At 45.9% G+C, this 22,443-nt stretch overlaps 1 protein-coding gene across 9 annotated transcripts in view; it reads left to right on the top strand.

Moving 5' to 3' along the window:
• Positions 1-22,443, top strand: part of ACSL1 (acyl-CoA synthetase long chain family member 1) — a 71,486-nt gene that overhangs the window by 5,641 nt on the left and 43,402 nt on the right. For 4 of the 9 annotated variants that reach the window (XM_055384892.2, XM_019025440.3, XM_063705677.1 and 1 more), the window contains exon 2: positions 17,590-17,816. In XM_055384892.2, coding sequence (XP_055240867.1) covers positions 17,622-17,816 — 195 coding nt within the window. In that variant the 5' untranslated portion in view covers positions 17,590-17,621. Of the gene's footprint in view, positions 1-5,870; positions 6,150-8,882; positions 8,982-12,254; positions 12,840-15,405; positions 15,701-17,589; positions 17,817-22,443 lie in introns of those variants that run through there. The other 5 variants (XM_055384890.2, XM_004040692.3, XM_063705676.1 and 2 more) reach the window with 5 other exon arrangements.

Here is a 22,443-nt window from a genome sequence, read left to right as displayed (position 1 = left end):
AGCAGCAGACAGAGCCAGGTGCTGCTAAGCTTCTGATGGGTTAACTCATTAGTACCTTCAGCAACCCTGTAAGGTAGGTCCTGCTGCTATCCTTACTGTACACGAGATAAAGGAACAGGTGCAAAGATTAAGTTCCCCATACCAGAATTTGAACCTAGGCAGTCTGGCTTCAGGGTCTGTGCTCCTAATTGCTGGGCTCTACTGCCCCTCCAGAGCTAGAAGTTTCTCAGTCCGGGAGGGCCTAGAAAGTTCCAGGTTAGGCCAGGTGCGGTGGCTCACGCCTGTAATCCCAGCATTTTGGGAGGCCAAGGCGGGTGGATCACCCTGACCAATATGGTGAAACCCCGTCTCTACTAAAAATACAAAAATTAACTGGGCGTGGTGGTACGTGCCTGTAGTCTCAGCTGCTGGGGAGGTTGAGGCAGGAGAATCTCATGAACCCAGGAGGCGGAGGCTGCAGTGAGCCAAGATTGCGCCACAGCACTCCAGCCTGGGTGACAGAGTGAGACTCTGTCTCCAAAAGAAAAAAAAAGAAAGTTCCAGGTTATACAGCTGGCAGTAAGACAGGAAGAACAGAGCTGGGTCTCCTTCGGTGTCACTGCTCCTTGATTTTACCCCCATCTCATTTACACTCTGCCTTGAATTATCTCTTTATACCACTAGAGTGCTGAAAGAGACCACAAATTTTGATTCAGCTTGGCTCAGGGAGTGATAAGATCACTTGCTATGTAGCTGTGACTTTCTAGAGAATTAAAAAATAAAAGGCTTTGCCTGCCCTGGACATTGGTCTTGTAAGGCTGGAGAACAATTGAGACGCATGATTGGCCAGGTGCAGTGGCTCACGCCTGTAATCCCAGCACTTTGGGAGGCTGAGGTGGGCGGATCATGAGGTCAGGAGATCGAGACCATCCTGGCTAACATGGTGCAACCCTGTCTCTACTAAAAATACAAAAAATTAGCCAGGCGTGGTGATGGGCGCCTGTAGTCCCAGCTACTTGGGAGTCTGCAGGGATCGGAGGGGGGTGACTTGGCCAAGGTGACACAACCTGCCTGCCCCTCTGGCCATGCACACGTGTGGAGTTTGTTCCCGGGCCCTGTGCCTGTTCAAAGAATGGCTGGACGTCGGTATTGCCCTTGGTTTCTGCCCTGAAGTCCAGTCAGTGAGCAGTTCTGCTTATTCTGACCCTCTCTGTGCAGTATTGCCCAACACACATGCACTTCCTCCTTGCCTTCTTAGTATTGCCATCGTGATCCAGAATTGTCACCCCCAATTTAAACAGTGAGGGCCTTTGTTAGGAAGAGGGGCAGGGTGCAGAGGGGATGGTTGCTTTTTCTAAATCACAGCTCTGATCAAATCCTTCCTAAGCAGAAGCCTTCCAGGCTCCCCTCCATAAGGCTCCAGGTGTTTACTTACCTTGCCTGTCAGGGGCTTCTGCTGCTTGCTTCCTACCTGCTATCTCCACTCCTCTCCAAACCACCATATCCTGAGGCTTCTAGAAAGCAAACTCTGGTGGCATGGGGTTAATGGGTCTGTGTACCCAAGACACTGTACCTGGGTGCTGTCATCTGCCTGACTGACCTTCCTGTGTCCTGGTCCGATGGTGTCCTTGATCCTATAGCTAAGATCAAGACACTGAAAATCTCTAGACTCAAGTCTGTGCTTTTGCTGGGATAAAGTTTGTGTTGAGTTCATCTAGGCTGGGTGTGGTAGCTCACGCCTGTAATCCCAGCACTTTGGGAGGCCAAGGCAGGTGGATCATCTGAGGTCAGGAGTTCGAGACCAGCCTGGACAACATGGTGAAACCCTGTCTCTACTAAAAATACAAAAATTAGCCAGGTGTGGTGGCAGGTGCCTGTAATCCCAGCTACTCAGGAGGCTGAGGCAGGAGAATCCCTTGAGCCTGGGAGGCGGAGGTTGCAGTGAGTCGAGATCGTGCCATTGCACTCCAGCCCGGGGTATAGAGTGAGGATCTGTCTCCAAAAAAAAAAAAAAAGTACATCTAAATGGTACGATGCCCATGTTGGCCTATTTGGAATGCCATTCCTTGTCCCACAGAGCCCTGCTCCTCAGAGGCACTTTTCCTGGAGTGACTCTCCCCTTCCTCACCTACGCTCACTGTCATTCAGCTGTAGATGCAGCAGCGATCATGCTAGTGGTTAAAATATCGAAATACTCCCATCCTGGCTAGAGAATAGCTGCTACCCAAGTGCCCCACCCTTCTTGTGGAAACTAAAGGGTTAATACATGGGGCAGTAGAGGAACTTTGGAGCCCTGTTTTGGTGCACTGGCCTGTGTCTTTTCTGGCTGGTTGGTGTCTGGCCGTACTGGCTATTAAATATTTTGATGAGCATCCCAGCCTCTGTCCCACGTGCATCTTTTCATGAGTGCATATCTGGCTTCCACAGATTGGCACCCCAGCCACACTCCTAGCTCTGGGCACATGGGAGACCTAGTCATTGTCATCTCTGTGTTTTCAGCAGCGTTTAATACAGGGCCTTATCGCTAGTAAGCATGTAAGATTATGTAATGATAGATTGAGGGTAGGGCAGGTTCCGATGGTCAGATGTCCCATAGAAGGTGGTCCCTAACAAGAAAATACATCGCAATGTTCCAGGTTTGTCTATTCTGATACGGTGCGAAACGTAGATCTTACAGCCAAGATCAAGGCATCGAAAGTCTGTGGACCTAAGCCTGTGCTTTCACTGGGTGAAGTTTGTGTTTCGGAGTACATCTGAGGCGTTTCTTTCCGTGTAGTTTCAGCTGTGTTGGAGAAGCAGCTGGCTGTGGTCTTTGCAGGGTGCGAGAGGGGAGGAGATCAGTGCTGAGCTCCAGCTGATGTTACATAACTCTACTGTAGTCTTCCTTTACCTGGTATGCTTGTGTTCAAATTGCCCCTTGTTTCTGTGCCACTAGTGAAATGGTCAAATGGCTCGTTGTTCCTTCTGTAGGACAGTTACCTACATAGCGCCTCAGGCAAGCTTCTGAGGCATCCCAGGATGGGGAGCTGGCGGGGGACCTTATCTGTCAAGCAGCCCAGCCAGGCACCTCACAGTGGACAGAACTGAGTTCTTGAGGGGGTGGCTGAGCAGCCCAGACTCCCAGGTTAGACTCTGAAGACAGCCAGTCTGTGCTTTTCTCTCCTGACGTGAGTCAGAGGCAAACTCTGCCGATGCCAAGACCTCCCTAGAGTTCAGGCAGGGTGAAGATCCTTGTCCTTGGGGTCAGGGCTGAAGCTTCAGGGTGTCCAGGACAGACCTTCAGAGGAGGCCAGCCCTGGAGCCTGGCGTGGGTCTCGGCCTCAAGCCTCTCTGTCCTGCAGAGAGGCCGGCTCAGTCTCCTCACCCTCTCAGGCAGGCCAGGTGACGGTCACCAGTAGCGTCCTGCTCTCTCTGGCATGCTTCCCTCCATCACTGGGTGATGCTGAGTGTCTTTGCCTCCCTCTTTGATGTGACAGTCCCTTTTTGCAGGCTTTTGCAGGCACTGTCCCTCTGCCTCCCAGGTGTGGCACGCATTTCAGGGTGCCTCCATTAGCAGTTTCGTGCATTGTTGCCCATGGTGGGGAACAGATGGAGACACAAGGCAGGCAAGCCACCAAAGAGGCTGCAGGGCTGCTCAGGAGATGGAAGGACTGTCTCCAGAGTGGGGTGTATGCCCCATAGTGGCTGCCTAGACCATCCATTAGAGTGTAGAATAGAATAGAAACATTAGAACTTCTATGGATAGTTATTTTTTGGCCATCTTTTAAATTCATATTTGTGTGTTTTCTAATGGTCAGAAAATACTTGCAGAATGTACATGTATATAGTTTATAGATAAAAGCATTTAATGTGAGGGGTGCATTTATTTATTAGGGTACATCATCAGAAGTTTAGAGAACCAGAAAGTTAACTCCTTCTCTAGCACCAGTATCATGAGAGACCTCTGAATGCCATTTTTTAAAAAGGAAAGAATTTGTCAATTAAAGGGGAATAGAAACTGCTCTCTGGCTAGGTTGTGATTCATGTCAAATAGGCCTGTGACTTCAGGAGAGTCAGGTTAACTCCAGAGTATGTTTTGTCTCTGGTCCCAAAACTTAGCAGTGTGGAAGCCTCATTGGGATCAGGGTTTTATTTTTTTCTCTTTTGTTTACTATCGTATCCCCTGAGGCTGGAGCTGACTTGCATATCCTCAATATTTGCAAATTAAATATATGGGCGTTTTTCTTGCATGATAATTAAGTATTATGCTGAGTTGGATGCTTCAAGTCAATATTCAGGTTGCCTCCTTTTGTTTAAACCTTTGGGCAGTTGGCAAGATGCAGCCTACATGCCAGTCAGTTTTACTGTCCTGCACATGATACCCCCACGCGGTAGAACCATAGAGCCGTGGAGGCCTCAGAAATGTCACCTGAGAGACAGGGTGTTGGGATGTAACTTAAAGTAATTTTTTAAGAAGTGGGTATAATGAAACAGCAAAATGTTGATCATTACTGAAGCTGAAGTTGGAGTCACGGGTACATAAAATATAGTTTTATTATACTTCTGTGTCTACTTTTGAATAGATTTGAATTTTCGTAATAAATTTTAAGTGAAACATAAAGGGAATATAGAGACCCCAAACTAGTATCACCCATTCCGAGCAGGTAATGGCCGAACTGCATAGTCTCTTTTTCTTTCTGTCTTTTAAACACTGGTCATTATTCTATAATCTTCTGCAACTTGTTAGGTTTGTTTTGATTTTGGCTTCCCCAGAGCCAGTCACCTCTTTTTATAGTTACCTGAGCTCTTTGTGTAATTTTAGCTCATGTCTCGTGGTTGTCACCAGTACCTCTCTTCTCCTTCCCCATACGATGAGCTAAATCCTGGTTAACCTTTTCGCTGTTTCACTTGTTGCTTCCTCCAACACCACTGAGGTCTTCCACATAACAGGCACAATTCAGAGGTCAGAACAGGGTCCCGTGGTTTTTGCAGGCTGTGTCCAGTCCTGGGGAACCTCATAGCCTGTGATTGTCTTCTAGATTCCATTCATGTCTGCTTTTTTTTTTTTTTCTTTTTGATGGTGTCTCTGTTGTCCAGGCTGGAGTGCAGTGGTGCCATCTTGGCTCACTGCCACTGCGCCCCCCACAGGTTCAATCGACTCTCCTGCCTCAGCCTCCGAGTAGCTGGGACTACAGGTGTGCACCATCACGCCTGGCTAATTTTTGTATTTTTAGTAGAGATGGAGTTTCGCCATGTTGGCCAGGCTGGGCCTGAACTCCTGGCCTCAGATGATCCGCCCACCTCTGCCTCCCAAAGTGCTGGGTTTACAGGCATGAACCTGTAAACCTGGCCTCATCTCTGCTTTTTAAAGTAACAGCAGGTACCTGTTGAAATCTGTAAAAACTCAACTCAGAAGTGGATTTCTCCAAACTCGTGAGAGGCTGATCTTCTTCTCCCTGGGCAGAGAGGTCTTTGTGTCCTGTCTTCTCACCCATGTCCTGCTAAGCCATTTCTGTGGTTATCAGACTCTGAAACCTTGGTCTATTTTAAGAGGTGTGAGAAACTCTACCCAACCTTTGCCCTTTTTAACCTTCTTATCCAGGTCACGGATACGTGATAGCTGTGACCTCTGCGAGCTGTGGGGTGGTGTGGACTCCTTGAAGACAAGGACTGGGTCTTGCTCTTCCCAGTTTCCCACCCCAGGCCTGGGTCCTGGCGGGGACAGGAGGGCTCTGTGAACTAAACACCCACTGGGCGAGGGCGAGCCTCCTTTAGCCAGCTGTTTCTTACTCAGCCAAGACATTGACAAGAATGCTGTCATGAGAGAGAGAGGCAGAGGCTCCCGACGGTTGCCTTACAATGCGGCTGCGAGTCCCCAGCCCACCTGCCGCTCCTTCAGGGCCTCCTCCCTGCCTCTTTGCTTGCAGCACTGTCTGGCTGTTGCTGGTGTTTCTCCACCCACTCCTGTCTCTGCCTGTTCAGACTTGGCCTGGTTCCACCCTCAGCTCTCTGGACAGCCCTCCCTCGGATGCCTGGTGCATGCGTACTGTTTTCTCCCTCCCCTAGATTCCTGGAGCACCAGGGCCCTACCTGCCGTGGTTATCAGATTTGTCTTCTGTAGCTCTGTTAACTCTTGCAGGTGTGTTCGTCTTCATTGATATCCTAAACTTGCTGAAGGCAAAGAAAACCTTGTAAGTACTTTATCCTCAGGCTTTCTGATTGTCAGGAACTAAGGAGAGTTGGTTATCCCCCTGGAATGTTCAGAGTGTTGCTTCTTTTTTTGTGGTGTGACTCCTTTTTCAAAGAGGCATGAAAGTGGAAGTGGCTCACATAGCAGGTCAGTGGCTGAGCCGGGTCCAGTGTGGGCAGACGGGGCAAAGCATAGCTACATATTTTCCAGGAGGGGTTTATATCCTATCTGTCATTCTGTTCTGAGGACAGGTCACTACCTAAATCCTTCATGGAGCAGGTGGGAAATACATAAATACAGGAGGACATTAACTGACCTGACTCACTTATAGCTTCTTTATCTGGAGAAACTTTTAAAAATACAGCTAATAGTTAGGATGGCAAGTTTTATATTAATTTTTCCATAGTAAAAAATTGGGAAAAATACAGCAACATACAAAGAACAACAACATAGTAGTAAAAACACCCATAGACTCGCCACATAGAATTGAAGGTTTTAACATTGACTCTTTTCTTCATATATCACTGTTCCCTGGGGCTTTTGGGTATGAGGTGGAAACTTGATTGTTTAGTCCTGGACGCCAGGATTGTGTGGCCATCTTTTCCCTTCTCTTACATAGTCTTGGAGAAGCTACCATGATGTTCATGATGGAAAGAGGCGTAGCTCTCCTCTGTTCCCACTCTCCTTTTTTTTTTTTTTTTTTTTTGAGGCGGAGTCTCGCTCTGTCGCCCAGGCTGGAGTGCAGTGGCACGATCTCGGCTCACTGCAAGCTCCGCCTCCCGGGTTCATGCCATTCTCCTGCCTCAGCCTCCCGAGTAGCTGGGACTACAGGAGCCCACCACCATGCATGGCTAATATTTTTGTATTTTTAGTAGAGACGGGGTTTCACTGTGTGAGCCAGGATGGTCTTGATCTCCTGACCTCGTGATCCACCCGCCTCGGCCTCTCTGAGTGCTGGGATGACAGGCGTGAGCCACCGCGCCCGGCCATACATGTTCATATTCTGTTTATTTCCATAGTCACCACGGGAAGATGGGAAGATCCTGACTTTGGGCAGAGCACCTGAGAGGACCCCAGGATCTAGGTACCTTCTCTGCGTGCAGTTTCTCAAACAAGTGGAGCTTCCTCTCCATCCATGGCCCTCGGAGGAGAGTGCCTGCATAGCTTGGAGCCAGCTCTGGCTACTGTGAAAGGACATTTGATCCTCTCTGCTGTTCAGTTGTGCTCTCTTCTCCTGGTGTGGTCTCTTGCTTCAGGGCTTACTTTGTGGTTAGCTGAGTCCAGTAAAGTGAAGAGTCTTCTGGATTATTTCAGTGGCAAAAAGCCTTTTATTTCCTTCTTTAGCTTTTGTAATAACAGGCCCTGCTTGTCTTGCCTAATACCCTTAGAACGTGCTGTCATGTTCTTCAACTTGCGGTCATAGAGACACAATTCCGACTCTTCCTGTGCTGAACATCAGCTGAAATAACATGCCGTATTGATCCAGTTCATGAGTGAGAAGTTTAGTCTACACAAGCCTTTTCTGTCTTGCTCTTTGCAGAAGGATTGCGTCAGCCTAAAAAGCGGATCTTTTTGTCTCCATCCGCTGCCACAAAGCTGTTGACGGAGGCTATCTGCCGAAGTCGGCTGCCTTCTCTAGCTCTTATCAGTAAACTTCTCTGCCTCATTGTGACATATCTACAACAGTTGCTTAGCCTTATTCAATCAGTATTGGAAGACAAGTGGAATCATCTTTCTTCTCATAGGAATTTTTTTGAATGGAAACTTGCCCTCTTAAATATGTACCGCCAAAATCTAGCCCTGCTGTCCCACGCAAAGGCTGTACATGACCTGGATATCTTCATGGGGCATGTCCTAACTATAATCATCATTTTCTCAAGTGGATGTACATGACAGATCTTTGCAGCTGTGTGTGAAGAGAGAAGGGAGGAGAGCTATATGTTTTGTTTTGTTTTGTTTTGTTTGCTCTGGAGAATGTTGGGCATATCCTGTTGTCAGCATTCCATACATCTCAGGTGGCCGCCCACCAGCTCTGTGTTTCTGGGAGCATTCTCCTCACTAGAGCCCTCGCATGGGACTCTGGATCTTGTGCTTGAGTCTTGTCTGTTTCCCTGGTTTGGAAGATTCTCTTTTCTGTCATAGAAAAGTCACAGATGTTGGAGTCCAGCCCTGGTATGGGGCTCTGGGCGCAAGCCTTTCTGATATTTGCTGTTTTACTTAAAAAAAGTACTTATTTGATCTCTTCCCTTCCCCCGGGGCAGCCTTGATTTGTTTTAAATGAATCATCAGTCGTCTGTCCAAATCTTACTGTATCTCAGCGTCTTCTGAAGACACTAGCCCTTAGAGTTGACGGCAGTCTTGGGCTGACATTCTACATAAGTGAAACAATTTGAGAAATATAAAACATGATCAAAATAAGAGCAGGAGAATATTTTTATGTCCCCTTTAAATCAGTGGCTCGCACCCTTTTCCTTTTCCCCCAGTCAGCCAGGAGATGTTCCTACTCCTTTCTGGTGTGCTGTACAGGAGTCTGGTGGCGGCTAGAAGGAGGCTACTGAAGTTGGAAAATGCTTAATACCCCCTTTCTTTTTGGAGAATCACTGTTCTATGAATATATCCTCCAGGGACTTGCCGCAGAGACACAGTCAGAATCACAGAGGGTCTGACACGGTCAGAATCACAGAGGGTCATTCATGACTCAGTAGATGTTTGTTAAGCACCTGTCCTTGCCTCAGGACTGTGTTAAGAACCAAGGGCGTACAAAGACAGATGGGAGGAGACCCTGGCCGGGGAGAGGAAGAAGCATCTACATAGGTACTAAGTACCACTCGCTGTAAGTGTAAGACAGGGGGTGCTAAGTACCACACAGGGGTTACAAATAAAGAAGTCCTGGAGTTCAGAGGAAGGACTGATTGCTTCTCATAGAGGGGATTGTGTAAGATTTCTGGGTGGTTGTGGAACCGCCGCCTCCTCCCACATGAAGGAGGGCCCTGAGGACCCTGGAAGGTTGGGCCGGTTGCTCACAAATCACTCTCCTGTCTCCTCCTCCCAGTGTCTCTTCAGTGTTTTGCCATTCATTCTCAGGCTCAAAATTATTTCTCTTTTGTCCATTTGTATCCACTTAAGCAATTTTTAAAAACAATTAAACTTTTTTTATTGTGATAAAATACATGTAACATAAAATTTGTCATGCTAATCATTTTTAAGTATACAGTTACACAGTGGTATGAAGTGCATTCACAGGGTTGTATAACCATTACCACCATCTAGTTCCAGAATGTTTAGTCATCCCGAATTGAAACTCTGTACCCGTTCAGCAATAACGCTCATTCCTCTTCCCCCTGCCCAGCCCCCAGTAACCTCTCTGCTGCTTTCTGTCTCTGTGAGTTTGCTGATTCTAGGTTACCTCCTAGAAGTGAGATCATGTAGTATTTGTCCTTTGCTTCATCCATGTCATGGCATGTATCCAAATTTCCTTCTTTTTAAAGGTTGGATAATGTTAATGTTCCATTGTATAGACTACATTTTGATCCGTTCATCTGTTGGAAATTTGGGTTTGAATCCTGGGCTCTTAAAACATTGTGCAGCTGGGTGCGGTGGCTCACACCTGTAATCCCAGCACTTTGGGAGGCCAAGGCGGGCAGATCACGAAGTCGGGAGATAAAGACCATCTTGGCTAACACGGTGAAACCCCGTCTCTACTAAAAATACAAAAAAAAAATTAGCCAGGCATGGTGGCGGGTGCCTGAAGTTCCAGCTACTCAGGAGGCTGAGGTGGGAGAATGGCGTGAACCCAGAAGGCGGAGCTTGCAGTGAGCCGAGATCGCGCCACTGCACTCCAGCCTGGGCGACAAAGTGAGACTCTGTCTCAAAAAAAAAAAAAAAAAAAGAAAAGCATTGTGCGTCATGGCTTGTCATTGTCAGTGTCACCTATGCCCTCTGTTTAGACTTGAACACCCACGCACGACTGGGCTGATGTGCTCAGCTCTTGAGGTCTGTGGGCTTTGGCTTCAGACCCAGGCACTCATCCTGTTCTCGTGTGGAACTAGGGCAGGACATTTGACTCCTATACAGTTTCCTGATCTTTGAGCTGAAGGCAGTAACAGGACTGTGGCGAGGACGCATTTAGCCCTGTGCGCAGTCCCTTAGCACAGCACCTGACACACGGCAAGTGCTTAAGCACAGTGGCTCCTAACAAAATCATAGCTAAGCTGATTTCCCCAAACATCTTCCTTCCCCTTTCCTATCCTATCCTATCCTATCCTATCCGCTTGAGCCCTATCGTTTGTTCCAGATTAATGTGCGAAAGTGCAAGCCCTGAGGTCAGGAGGCACTTCTAGTAGCCTTGTCTCTGTCCCTGGGGCATGAAGGGTAGCTCATTTTCCCAGATGATTCTCATTTGTCAAGGACCAGCTCAGCTGTGCCTTCTCCATGCAACCCTCCCTAAGAGCAAATGCTCCCTGTCAGAATTCATCTTGCACTTACTGCTACTCTGTTATCCACTATTTTGTGTATACATTTATGTTATGTCTTTTAATTCCAAGCCCAATATAAGATTCCTGTCCCAATATAAGATGAAAGTGTCCCAAAATTCTCCTTCAGCCTTCCTAGTTAAGTCTTACCAAGGCTGTCATAGTATGAGGTGCTCTCAGCCCCTGTATTTGGAACAGCCTCGGGGAGAGAAGGCACCTTGTCCTGAAACCGTCTCTACCAGTCCTAGTCATGGGTCCTTGTACAGGTCAACTAGCTGAATTAGACTTTTTCTACAGCAAATTTAATGCTAGCTGGGTAATTATTTCTTAGGGTTTCACCTTACAAAGGCAAATGTTGGTTGTTACTGTGAAAAGTGCATTTAAAAATCAGTTTAAAAAGCAATAAATAGAGTATGAGGTTTAGTTAGATAAATGTGGACCCATAGGACAAAATTTCTCCTGTTCTAATATCATTCAAATGTGTTCTTGTGACTTGGGAGAACTTTTTCACTAGTAGCACATACATGACTTCAAAAACTGCTTCAATTTCAACAACTTCAGTGGAAGAGGAAGATGTGAATGTATGCCACAGAAAACCATTCGATGCCTCAAAAAGTGGCTGTAGAGATGCCCCAAACCCTGTTTTTGAAGATGCATATTCAAAGAACTCAAATAACATATTAATGAAATGTGGTTTATTTGTTTATTTTAATTTTTTTTGAGACAGAGTCTCGCTCTGTCGCCCAGGCTGGAGTGCAGTGGTGCGATCTCAGCTTACTGCAAGCTCCGCTTCCCAGGTTCACACCATTCTCCTGCCTCAGCCTCCCAAGTAGCTGGGACTACAGGCGCCTGCCACCATGCCCGGCTAATTTTTTTTTGTATTTTTAGTAGAGGTGGAGTTTCACCATGTTAGCCAGGATGGTCTTGATCTCCTGACCTCGTGATCCGCCTGCCTCGGCCTCCCAAAGTGCTGGGATTACAGGTGTGAGCCACCGCGCCCGGCCTAATGAAATGTGAATTTAAAACAGTATTTCTAAAGTAATTTAGTTCTTCATGTGATTTAACTGGAGATGTAGTTTAATGAATACAGAAACTGCTATAAGATATTTGACCCTGCATCCTAAAAATTTATCTGTTCAAATTTGACATATTGTGTTTGAGATCTCTTTATTTTGGGGGGCATATATGATATTTGTGACCAATGTGAATGGTTGAGGTATGGTCCTCATTTTACTGGTTAACAGTTCAAAGCTTTGTGTCTCACTCTTTCTCTGATAACTTTATAAGGGGATAGGCAGGGAGTGGTTTAAGTGTAGAAGTATTCAGCTGGACTTGAATATTTCAATAAGTCAGATTAATAAAATCAGGGCATCTGCTTTGTTCTTTTTACGTCCTTAGGAAATTCAGTTGGTGATCTATAAGATCACTTTAATGAAAATTAAGTGGGTTTAAGATTTATTATACTTAATTGGGAAGAAAAAGCCACAAGGCAGTGGGTGGGAATAACTGACTCCTTGTGGAACCACTTGCATGTTTATGATGGGATCCCAAAGTTATCCCAGATCTTTCTCCTGATGCTCAGAGTGAGGAGATGGGCCCAGAGCAGTGACCACAGTCAGGGAGATCAGTGGGGTAGGGTTTGGACAGCAACCTCTGCTTTCCTCTCCAGCTGGGAGACTGGCATCTCTTTTGAGCTGCTGTACTTCCCTCTCTCTAGGCAGAGCCTGACTGCTCTTTTGGTTCAAAAGGGAATGGCTTAAGCAAATCTAACTTTAGGGAATTTGCCAAGCCAGGGTTAAGGAGCACGAATCCAACAGGTTTGGAGTGGTGCTTTGAAAGAGCAGCAAATGGCCTGGCTGCTGCTCTCTTGTTCCTCCCTGAAGCCTGAGCTCTGCCCAGCTAGTGAAGGACAAAGGGGGCGCTTTCAGCCTCTGTAAATAGCCTATTGTACAAGGGGAGGAGGCGGGGCACGGAATGGCAGCATCTTGCCAGCTTGGGTTGCTGCGTTAAGGAAAGATGTCAGGCTTTTTAAATTTGCCACTGCAGGGGCAAGGGTGTTATTTATATGGGTTTGTTTGAGGGCTGCATTCCTAGTGAAGTATTCCATCGAACTGCCATTATTCATCTTGATGAAAGCTTGAGGAACTTTAGAAGGAGAGAAACATCCAGACCACCCGGTTTTTGGTTTCTAAATGACATGAAGAGAATACAATGTTAATGTAAGTAAAAGTTTGCAGAATTGCAGGGGCAGTGTGTGTGTGTGTGTGTGTGTGTGTGTATGTTTGTGTATGTGTATCCTCAAGAGAATGATATCCTTGTGAGTCACCTCTGGCCCTGAGCCACTATTTTCATGGTACAAATAAAATGGTGAAGAGGTGAACCTTTGTGTATAGTGGGCCTTGAACTCACCACATGTTCAGAGGCCAGGGTGATGGAATAAATGCTAACGTTTTTGTAAGACATTGAGCATTTAGATGGACCTCAGCAGGGAGCTGTCATAATACCTGGGAGTGTGAGTACTGGAAGGACTTTAGAAACCTGACCTCATGGTTCCTAACCTGGGTTGGGCTAAAGGAGACTTGTGATAGTTATGTATGTTCTCAGGGGAGAGGGTCAGTGGCTTAGCATAGTTAAGAATTATTAGCATAGGTTGGATTTAGAGTCACATTGGTTGGTGTCCCGTTCTTGACTAACGTCCTGGGGAAGGCTTATAAGTCTCTGGCCTTGGTTTCTTCCTCATCAGTTTGCTTTTGTGATGTTCAGATAAGACACTGGATATGAAAGCCTTTCCAAAACACTAAGTAAATGCTAATTGCATTTTTAGTTCTTCTATCCAAAGTTTGGGTAGACGGGTACCAGGATTTCGGTTTCTGACAGTCAGTGCGGTTCAGTTTCCATCACCCTGCCTCGCTATGCCTGTCTCTGCCCAGGTCGATTTAAAGGAATCTTCTGTGCTGGATCTTTACACTGGGCTTGTGCCCAGATTTCCTTGGCCGTTGTTACCTTCCCTATCCTTCTGTGGTTTTAGACTCCAGGTTTACAGAAAACCCAGCTGAGCAAACCCACTTTCTGTAAGAGTGGGGAGGAGGGCACACAGGAGTGGCTGTAGAGGAAGGAGAAGCTGGCTGTCAGTAGCCTTATGTGTTCCCAGCTGGGAAATACTGTCTCCTTAAGCCTTTAAGCCAGTTGAATTATATTTTTGGCAAACAGCAGCATGATTTACATGCCCAGGCTGTAAATTTCCTTAGATGTTTATGTGGAAATTTGATTTTGAAAGAATAAAGAAATATTCAAACCAGAACACTACTGGAATAAGAATACAATCTGTCTGAGTTTTACCATTTGTTAGCAAGTGTATGAGTCTTAGTCCTTCTTAGAGACCCTTAGTCTAATGCTTATGTTCACATACAGCGTTGAAAGACTATTTCTTGTGCCTGATTTTCTTTGGATGTAGGTGTGCCTCCATTTTTAAATACCCCAAGTGCCTTTTCCTTAATAGCAGTTAATAGAAGGGAAAAGATTTATAATGCTATCAGTGTCTAAGAGTTGTTCTTCACACATATCTAAATGAGCTATTGTCTTAGTTCTTTATGCATAGACTATAGTGTTCCTATGTATAGCATTAATCAGTTTGTTCAGTAAAGTTGGCTTGCAGCTTGTTGCCTGGCTGCCATCTAAGAGGCATGAATTAAACTGCTATAGTTTGTCATTATCACCCACTAAATATAGGAATTTGGCTGGATTCAAACCCTTAGTATTATAGATCAGTATCCAATGAAATGTTCTTGTACACATGCTACTAAATACATAATTTTCTGAAGTTTTTTTTTAAAGTGTTCTTTCTTAGATTTCATAAACTTTCTTGGTGTAAAGCAGTCTATAACATGGCTACTGCTGATGCTTAAAATAGATGAATTAATCCCCTGTGTCTGACTGTATTTGTTTACAGAGGAATTATTTAAGATTCTCACTCAGGGATGTGATCCTGTTGAACAGCACCTGCAAATTCACACAATCTAGGTTTTATGAGAGTTACTGTAGGAGCTTTGGGGAGAGGAGAGAAAGGCATGGCAGTGTGTGTCGGGGTGAGTACTTCCTATTCAGACCTGGAGTGCTGCAGGGTGATGAAGAGACAACTAGAGGTGGAAGGATTTGAGGGCAAGGCAAGTTTGCACATTATATTCCCAAGGCTGCTTTGAGGTTGTGGAGTTGCAATACTGTTTCTGAAATCTGAACACTCAGTGTCAATAGGACATGGACTTGATTTGTCTGCTTATCCCGCCTGGTGTACATCCCTTCCTCAGAAAGGCCTTCCCCAGTGCCTTGCAGACCTTGCTTGTTTGATTTTTATCTTCCCTGCTAGAAGGTTAGCCCACTGAAAGCCTAGACCAGGTCATCAACACTGTCTTCCCAGCGCCTGGCCAAAGCCTGGCTCACACTAGGCTCAGATATGCAGTGACGGGAGTAGCTCAATTCCTATGTATTCGTCTAGAATAAATGTGCTGTCAGCATGCTCTGGGCAATCTGTTTCTTTCTTGGTATGCCTTACCTTGGTTAGACATACCACCCGGCATCCTATCCTTTATTTCAGTGGTTTAAAAAATATATGCCCATTGTCTCTTATTGGGAAGCTGAGCAGAAAGAAAACAGTGTCTGTTTTCAGAACCGGTCCTGGCAGCAACACTCACTGATGCCTGTCCCTGTCCCTGCCCATGGGTGGAGCAGTGGGGTGACTTTGCTGCTGGCTGCCCATTGGCCTATCCTCCACCCTCTGCTCTCCTGAGAAGTCAAGTGTGGATTTTGTCTGCTAGTTACCTTTAGCCCAGTGGGCAGCAGCGTGGGGCTCGGCATGTGACTTATGCCCTGAGAGACCTTGGTAGGCTGGAGGAGCGCGGCTGAGCCCTGCTAACCCCCGCCCACTCCCAGGCTCACTGCCCTCTTCTGTGTCTGCAGTGGGGTGTCACCTAGTAGTCAGCTGTTGGTGGCACAGATGGTGAGTGGTTTTGTTAAGTGCTGGTGCCTTCTTTCCAGAACCATGGCCTGAAGAAATCTGCTTATCTGTTCTTTCTTTGCTGTCATGGTAAACCTTGAAATTTCATGTGTGTGCTTGTGTGTGTGTATGTGTGTGTGTGTACACTTACATGGATTCATTGTAGCAGAGATTGAATGAGCAGAGCAAATACATTATGTTGGTTCTGGTAGTATTAATGGCCTGTAAAACAGAGACCATTAAATTTAAAATTAATTTCATTTAAATTTAAATTTTAGCAGAAAATTTCTGTATTTTAACAAAGAAAAAGAGATGCAAATCAAAACCACAATGCATTTCTCTGATGACCAGTGATGCTGAGCATTTTTTCACGTGTCTGTTGGTGGCATAAATGGCTTCTTTTGAGAAGTGTCTGTTCATATCCTTTGCCCACTTGTTTGTTGTTTTTCTTGTAAATTTTTGTTTTTTTTCTTGTAAATTTGTTTGGGTTCTTTGTAGATTCTGGATATTAGCCCTTTGTCAGATGGATAGATTGCAAAAATTTTCTCCCATTCTGTAGGTTGCCTGTTCACTCTTATGGTAGTTTCTTTTGCTGTGCAGAAGCTTCTTTATTTTGTCTGAACACTCCTTGTAGGCAGTGTTTTTACCTGCGTGCTTTACTTGTTCTGCACTCAGGATGAATCACAGAGCGTTGGTAGAGGAAATAATCATAAAATCTAATATTTTTGAGCACTTTCTAACGTGTGTGAGATCATTCTTACCTCTTTACGTGAGTCATTTAGCAGTCAGAAAAGCCCTGCGAGATAAGGTGCTATTTCCGTCTCCATTTACAGATGAGGAAACTGAGGCACAGGGAAGGGAGGTCATATGTCCCAAATCATACAGCTCATAGGCCAGGGAGGCAGAATTTGGCTCTAGCATCTAGGGTCTTTTTTCTTCTTTTTTGAGATGGGGTCTCACTTTGTTGCCCAGATTGGAGTGCAGTGGCACGATCCCGGCTCACTGCAACCCTCTGCCTCCTGGATTCAGGCGATTCGCCTGCCTCACCCTCCTGAGTAGCTGGGATTACAGGTGTCCACCACCACACCTGGCTAATTTTTGTATTTTTTGAAGAGATGGAGTTTCACCGTGTTAGCCAGGCTGATCTCAAACTCTTGACCTCAGGTGATCCACCCGCCTCGGCCTCCCAAAGCGCTGGGATTACAGGCGTGAGCTACCACGTCTGGCTGCATCTGGGATCTCAAATACTATTCTGTACTTTCTCTCCAACACTGTGCTGTATTCCCTCTTTAGATATCTGGTGGTTGGTTTAAAGTTTATGCACACCAATTTATCTGTTTGTTTCTTTTGGCTATAATGTCTTGGGGAGTGTAAAAGAAACTCATCTTACCAGATAGCCAACTATGGGTTTCCCAGCATTTATATTGCCACTGTTGTCGTGTGAGGAGTACAGAAGGTGAAATTTACACTGGTGTGTTTAACCAGTTTGGGAACTTGTTCTGAGATCTGTTGGAAGAAATAGAAACTGATGGCCCTTAGGTGGTTTGGGCTTGTACTTCCCCTTCACTCATATCCCCATTAGCCTTGACAATGAGAGTCGAGTGTTTTTGATTAGGTGGATGGACGAGAGCAGAGACATAATAGCAAAGAAGAAAATAGAAACTTAAATCTACTTATTTGAGTTTTTATGGGAAGAATTCTTCCTGAGTAAAATCTTTTTAATATGGTTAATGAAAGGAAGAGAATGGGGTTTTTTCAATACAAGGTAATGGAGAAATAGAATGAAAATGAAATCCTAAAGTGTTTTTAGAAAAATGACACTTGACAGCCAGGAAAAGCCCCGGATCGTTAGATTGTGGGTTTAATGCCTGGACTGGCCGAGCAGCTACCCAATTAGATGGCTGGCCGGTGGAATTTTGGAGTTCTGGAGAGGGGTCCTGCTTCCCTGGAACGAACGTGACATTTTTCTCTCCCAACAGAATTCAGCTTAGAGAACTATCAACACAGGACAATGCAAGCCCACGAGCTGTTCCGGTATTTTCGAATGCCAGAGCTGGTTGACTTCCGACAGTACGTGCGTACTCTTCCGACCAACACGCTTATGGGCTTCGGAGCTTTTGCAGCACTCACCACCTTCTGGTACGCCACGAGACCCAAACCCCTGAAGCCGCCATGCGACCTCTCCATGCAGTCAGTGGAAGTGGCGGTGAGTGGAGGGCCCAGCCTGCCTCGTGCGTTTTCTCCGCATTTCCCCAGATGAGCTGAGCCCTGTTGAATGTGATAGCCATCAAGATCGAATATTTGTTTATAACTGCACTTTGTAAATGGAAATGTGCCAAATTACTGATGGTGGTAAATAGAGGTACAGGGCAAAATATAGGCACAGGGACAGATGAGAGGGTGTCGGTTGGGTGTCTACCTCCCGTCACATGGAAGATCATTCTAGAAATGACGTTGAAGGCTTTTCTATGCTGTGGTAGGCACTGTGGTCAGCCTGGAGGATTCCATAAGGAAAAATACAGCACAGAACCCCTGTTCTCACAGGGATTAGATTCTGGCAGGAATGAGAGTTTTCAAACAAATGTTACCAAAAGAATGCACTCGTGGTACATCTGACACTTAGAACATATCCCTAGCCTGTTGGAAGGGACTTTGGGATTTCAAATAGAATAGGGCTGGAGTAAGAACTTGACGGAAGAACACGGCTGCAGAATTCGGGGCAGGACATGAAGAAACAACCCTCAAGAGGCGCGTCTGGCTGGGCTGCTGAGTGCTGTGGTTGTGTGTGACTTGGGCAAACTGCAGGCTGTGCTCTCATGTTAGGAAAATGAAACTGGAACGCGGGCAATTAGGGCTTAATAGGAGGGATGGCGTAAGGAAACCTTAGGATCCTTTCAGGAAGATTCTCAGTGCTCCTGCTCTCCCTGCCTTCCCTAGTGAGAAAGGCAGGGTGTGGAGAAGATGAAGAGGCCGCATGCTCACTGGTGCTTCCACTCCTCACCTGTTCTTTGGTTTTCTCTGTGGTCGCTTGCTTTCCCCTACCCAAGTCAGTCGCCCTTCAGTGTTTCCCGCATTCAGGAGATACGCAGAAGAACATTGTGAAACACAAGATCCCCCCATTTACTGCTTCCAGATGTAAGAGATGGAAGGCCTCCCCCACCCTCCCGGGCTGACCGCCACAGAGGGAGTGTGTGCCCTTCCACATAAAGCCCTGGCTGGAGTCAGCATTTTTGTTATTTATGGGATTCTAGGTCTTTGTTTTATTTTAGACAAGTTCTTGGATTCATTAATGTGAAACTCTTAAAATATATAAAAGATTCTTCAGTCTAATTCATGCCAAAATATAAATATAGAATGACTGAACTACAGCTGAGAAAAGTTAACTTTCTACTTGATTTCTATTTAGAAGGTCAGGGTACCTTAATATTTCACCTCAGCTAATCACATAGGCTGGGGAATGAGTGGAATCTCCCTTTTCCTAAGGGATTCCTGTGAGGTTCTGGCATTCCTTCTCTACTGGCAGAGCACCTGATGTGTCACGGCAGCGCTGCCATCTCCATGAAGAGTTGTTGGCAAGTGCAGTGTTAAGACATGTATAACTTAGCAGTAACTGTAAGAAGTGAGTAATTCCTATTATATGAGAAATTGTGGGGGCACTTACCTGTGGTTTTAAGACTTTAGCTTAGCGTAAAGGCATTGTGCCTTATTAAAATAATTACATATGTTCTCTCTAGAACAGTTTAAAACTTGAGGTATGCAGCAAGAAATGAAAATCTATAATTTTACTGCCCAGTATAGAGGCTTCCTGATTTTTCTCTGTTTATAGACATTGATTTAGCTCTGATTTTCAGAATTTGTGGGGCTTAGAAATAGATACTGAGCTTGCTTTGCCTTTTTAAAAAAGAAGTTAAAAATTTAAATTTAAAAGTAGCTCTGGAATTCTGGTGCTTAATAATTACAGATGCTTTGATATAGCTAGCATCATCCTGTGGACACCTAGGGCAGGGAAAGAGGAACTTGATTCACTTCATAAGGTACCGGTGAAGAGCCTGTGCATCTGGCACTGCTGCGGGGGGCTGGTGGCCGGAGTGGAATATTGTTGCTGTGTTCCTACTTTGAAAACAAGTAAGCAGGGTTTGCCAGTTCCCACCCTCATTCTGCACCCCCATCTCACATGCACAGTTTTTATTACCCTCCTTGTCCAATAAAGTTTACACGGGTAATAAAATGAGAAGAATCCGCACTTTTTGGTTTGGCCACTTCTCATCACAACCCACGCTGGCTGTTTCCCAGCTACTGATTTTTAAGGCAGTAGCACAGAGGTTCTTTGTAAATTATACCTTCTGAAATTTCCTTTTAAAAATCAGGATTGTAGAGCTGGGTGCAGTGGCACATGACTGTAATCCCTGCACTTTGGGAGGCCGAGGTGAGAGGATTGCTTGAGGCCAGGAGTTTGAGACCAGCCTGGGCAACATAGCAAGGCCTCATCTCTATAAATTTTTTTATTTTAATTAGTTGGGTGTGGTGGCTCATGGCTGTAGTCCCAGCTACTCAGGAGACTGAAGTGGACGAATCATTTGAACCCAGGAGTTGGACACTGCAGTGAGCTATGACTGTGCCACTGCACTCCAGCCTGGGCAACACAGCGAGACCTTGTCCCTAAGAAAAATAAAAATCAGGGTTGTAAAGAGGAGGTTAACACTCATGCTGGTCACCTCTAATGAAGACCTAAATTAGAGAACGGGACAGACAAGCTGGGTTAGGAACAGAATCCAAAAAAGTGTTTCCTAAGTGTTGGAGCCTGGACTGATCAGGGCCCTGTCTGGAGAACCACGTCCTTGTGTCTGTAGTGGCAGCTCACAGTCATAACTGTGACGCCCTGCGTGCCAAGGAAGAGCTTCCATCTTCTGAAGGATTTTGCTGCTGCTGCTCTGTGACTTTGAGCAATGGATGGAAGCAGATTTTGTGGGTTTGCTTTCTTTTTACATCACTGTCACAGATAATGCAAGATTTCCGGTGTTAGCCAGTGTTCTGGTTTAGCCTGGCTACATGTTTTAGCCTCTTCTCTGAGATTGAAGCCCCATGGCCCCCTAGTGAAAATGATCTTCACTGGAGTGACTGGAAACCTTTTTGGATTGGTCGGACCCCAGACACACGTGGTTGCAGTTAAGCAAAGTACAGGAGCATGTTGGAGCAGAAAGGGACCAGGGAAAAGAGGGATGGGGCAGATGTGGGACTGGACTCCAGCTTAGACCAGGCAACCTTGGGCAAGTTCACCAGGCTTTTCTGACCTTCAGATTCCTCATATGGAAAACAGAAGTGACAGTACCTTTCCTCCTTCAGTGTTGCTAAGAGGACTGAAGAGTTATGCAATGTCTGCTTGGCCCACAATAAGTATGCAGCAAATGTTACTTTTTTCCCTTTGTCTTTTAATCTTCATATTTTATACACAAGAAAACTGAGTCCAAAGAGGTAAAATTATATCATACAGTTAGTAGAAGGTCCAGAACTCTGTTATGCTGCCTTCATTATAGTAGTAGAAAGTTGTATATTATAACTAGGGCTTTGGGGAAGGGGGCAGTAAACCAGGATAGAAAGTTTGGATCTGTCCAGATCAATATGAAGAGTCAGTGACTTGAGCCTCTAAACCCAGGAGCAGGCTTGTTTGTTTGTTTATTTATTTAGAGACAGGGTCTCGCTCTGTTGCCCAGGCTGGAGTGCAGTGGTGTGGTCACAGCTCACTACAGCCTCAAACTCCTGGGCTCAAGCGGTTCTCTCACCTCTAACTCCAGAGTAGCTAGGACTATAGGCATGCACCACCATGCCTGGCTAATTAAAAAAATTTTTTTTAGAGATGAGGTCTTGCTATGTTGCCCAGGCTGGTCTCAAACTCCTGGGCTCAAACAATCCTCCCACCTTGGCCTCCCAAAGTGCTGAGATTACAGGTGTGAGCCACAGCACCTGGCCTAGAGCAGGATCTTTTGAAAATGGATATGCAGGCAAATGAGTCTAAAGGTAGTGATGGAAATGGAAGGAGCAAAAGGGACAGGTAAAATAAAAACAGAGTCTAAGTTCTGTTGGGTATAGGATCAGAAATTGTCAAGAATCGGGTAGTGGGCTGGGCACAGTGGCTGACGCCTGTAATCCTAGCACTTTGGGAGGCCAAGGTGGATGGATCACCTGAGGTTAGGAGTTCAAGACCTGCCTGACCAATATAGTGAAACCCCGTCTCTACTAGAAATACAAAAATTAGCCAGGCGTGGTGGCGTGTGCCTGTAATCCCAACTACTCGGGAGGCTGAGACAGGGGAATTGCTTGAACCTGGGAGGCGGAGGTTGCAGTGACCCGAGATTGCACCACTGCACTCCAGCGGGGGCAACAGAGCGAGACTCCATCTCAAAAAAAAAAAGAAAAAGAATCAGGTAATGGTGAGGACTGGCATGAAAGGGGCACAGGACTGTGAAAACCTGAGTGACTCTGTCCTTCCCTCATCCTCTATCCCTGAACCAGGTCAGACATAGATGGAATCAGAGCAGGAGTTGGTGTTGATGTGGTTTCAGGTCCACCTATCAGAGTTGAGAGATTTAGGCCGTGAACCATTATGAATATAGATGAGAACCTTTGTAATTGCTGAAGGAGGTAGTAGTGCAGGCAAGTCCTGTGTGCAAGACCTGCTGCTCCCAGTTAGTACGGACCCCTGTGACATTCACAGAAGTTCAGAATGTCTGAGATGCTCTGGAGGCTACCTTATCTCCGTCTGCAGCTACAACTCCAATGATCACAATCAGTGCTACGCTGGCACAGCCAGCCTGGCCCTGCTCTGGATTGGAGGC

Source organism: Gorilla gorilla, chromosome 3 (assembly GCF_029281585.2).
Source record: "Gorilla gorilla gorilla isolate KB3781 chromosome 3, NHGRI_mGorGor1-v2.1_pri, whole genome shotgun sequence".
Taxonomy (NCBI): Eukaryota; Metazoa; Chordata; class Mammalia; order Primates; family Hominidae; genus Gorilla; species Gorilla gorilla.
The sequence above is the reverse complement of the archived record's forward strand: the minus strand, read 5'-3'. Positions and strand labels throughout refer to the sequence as shown.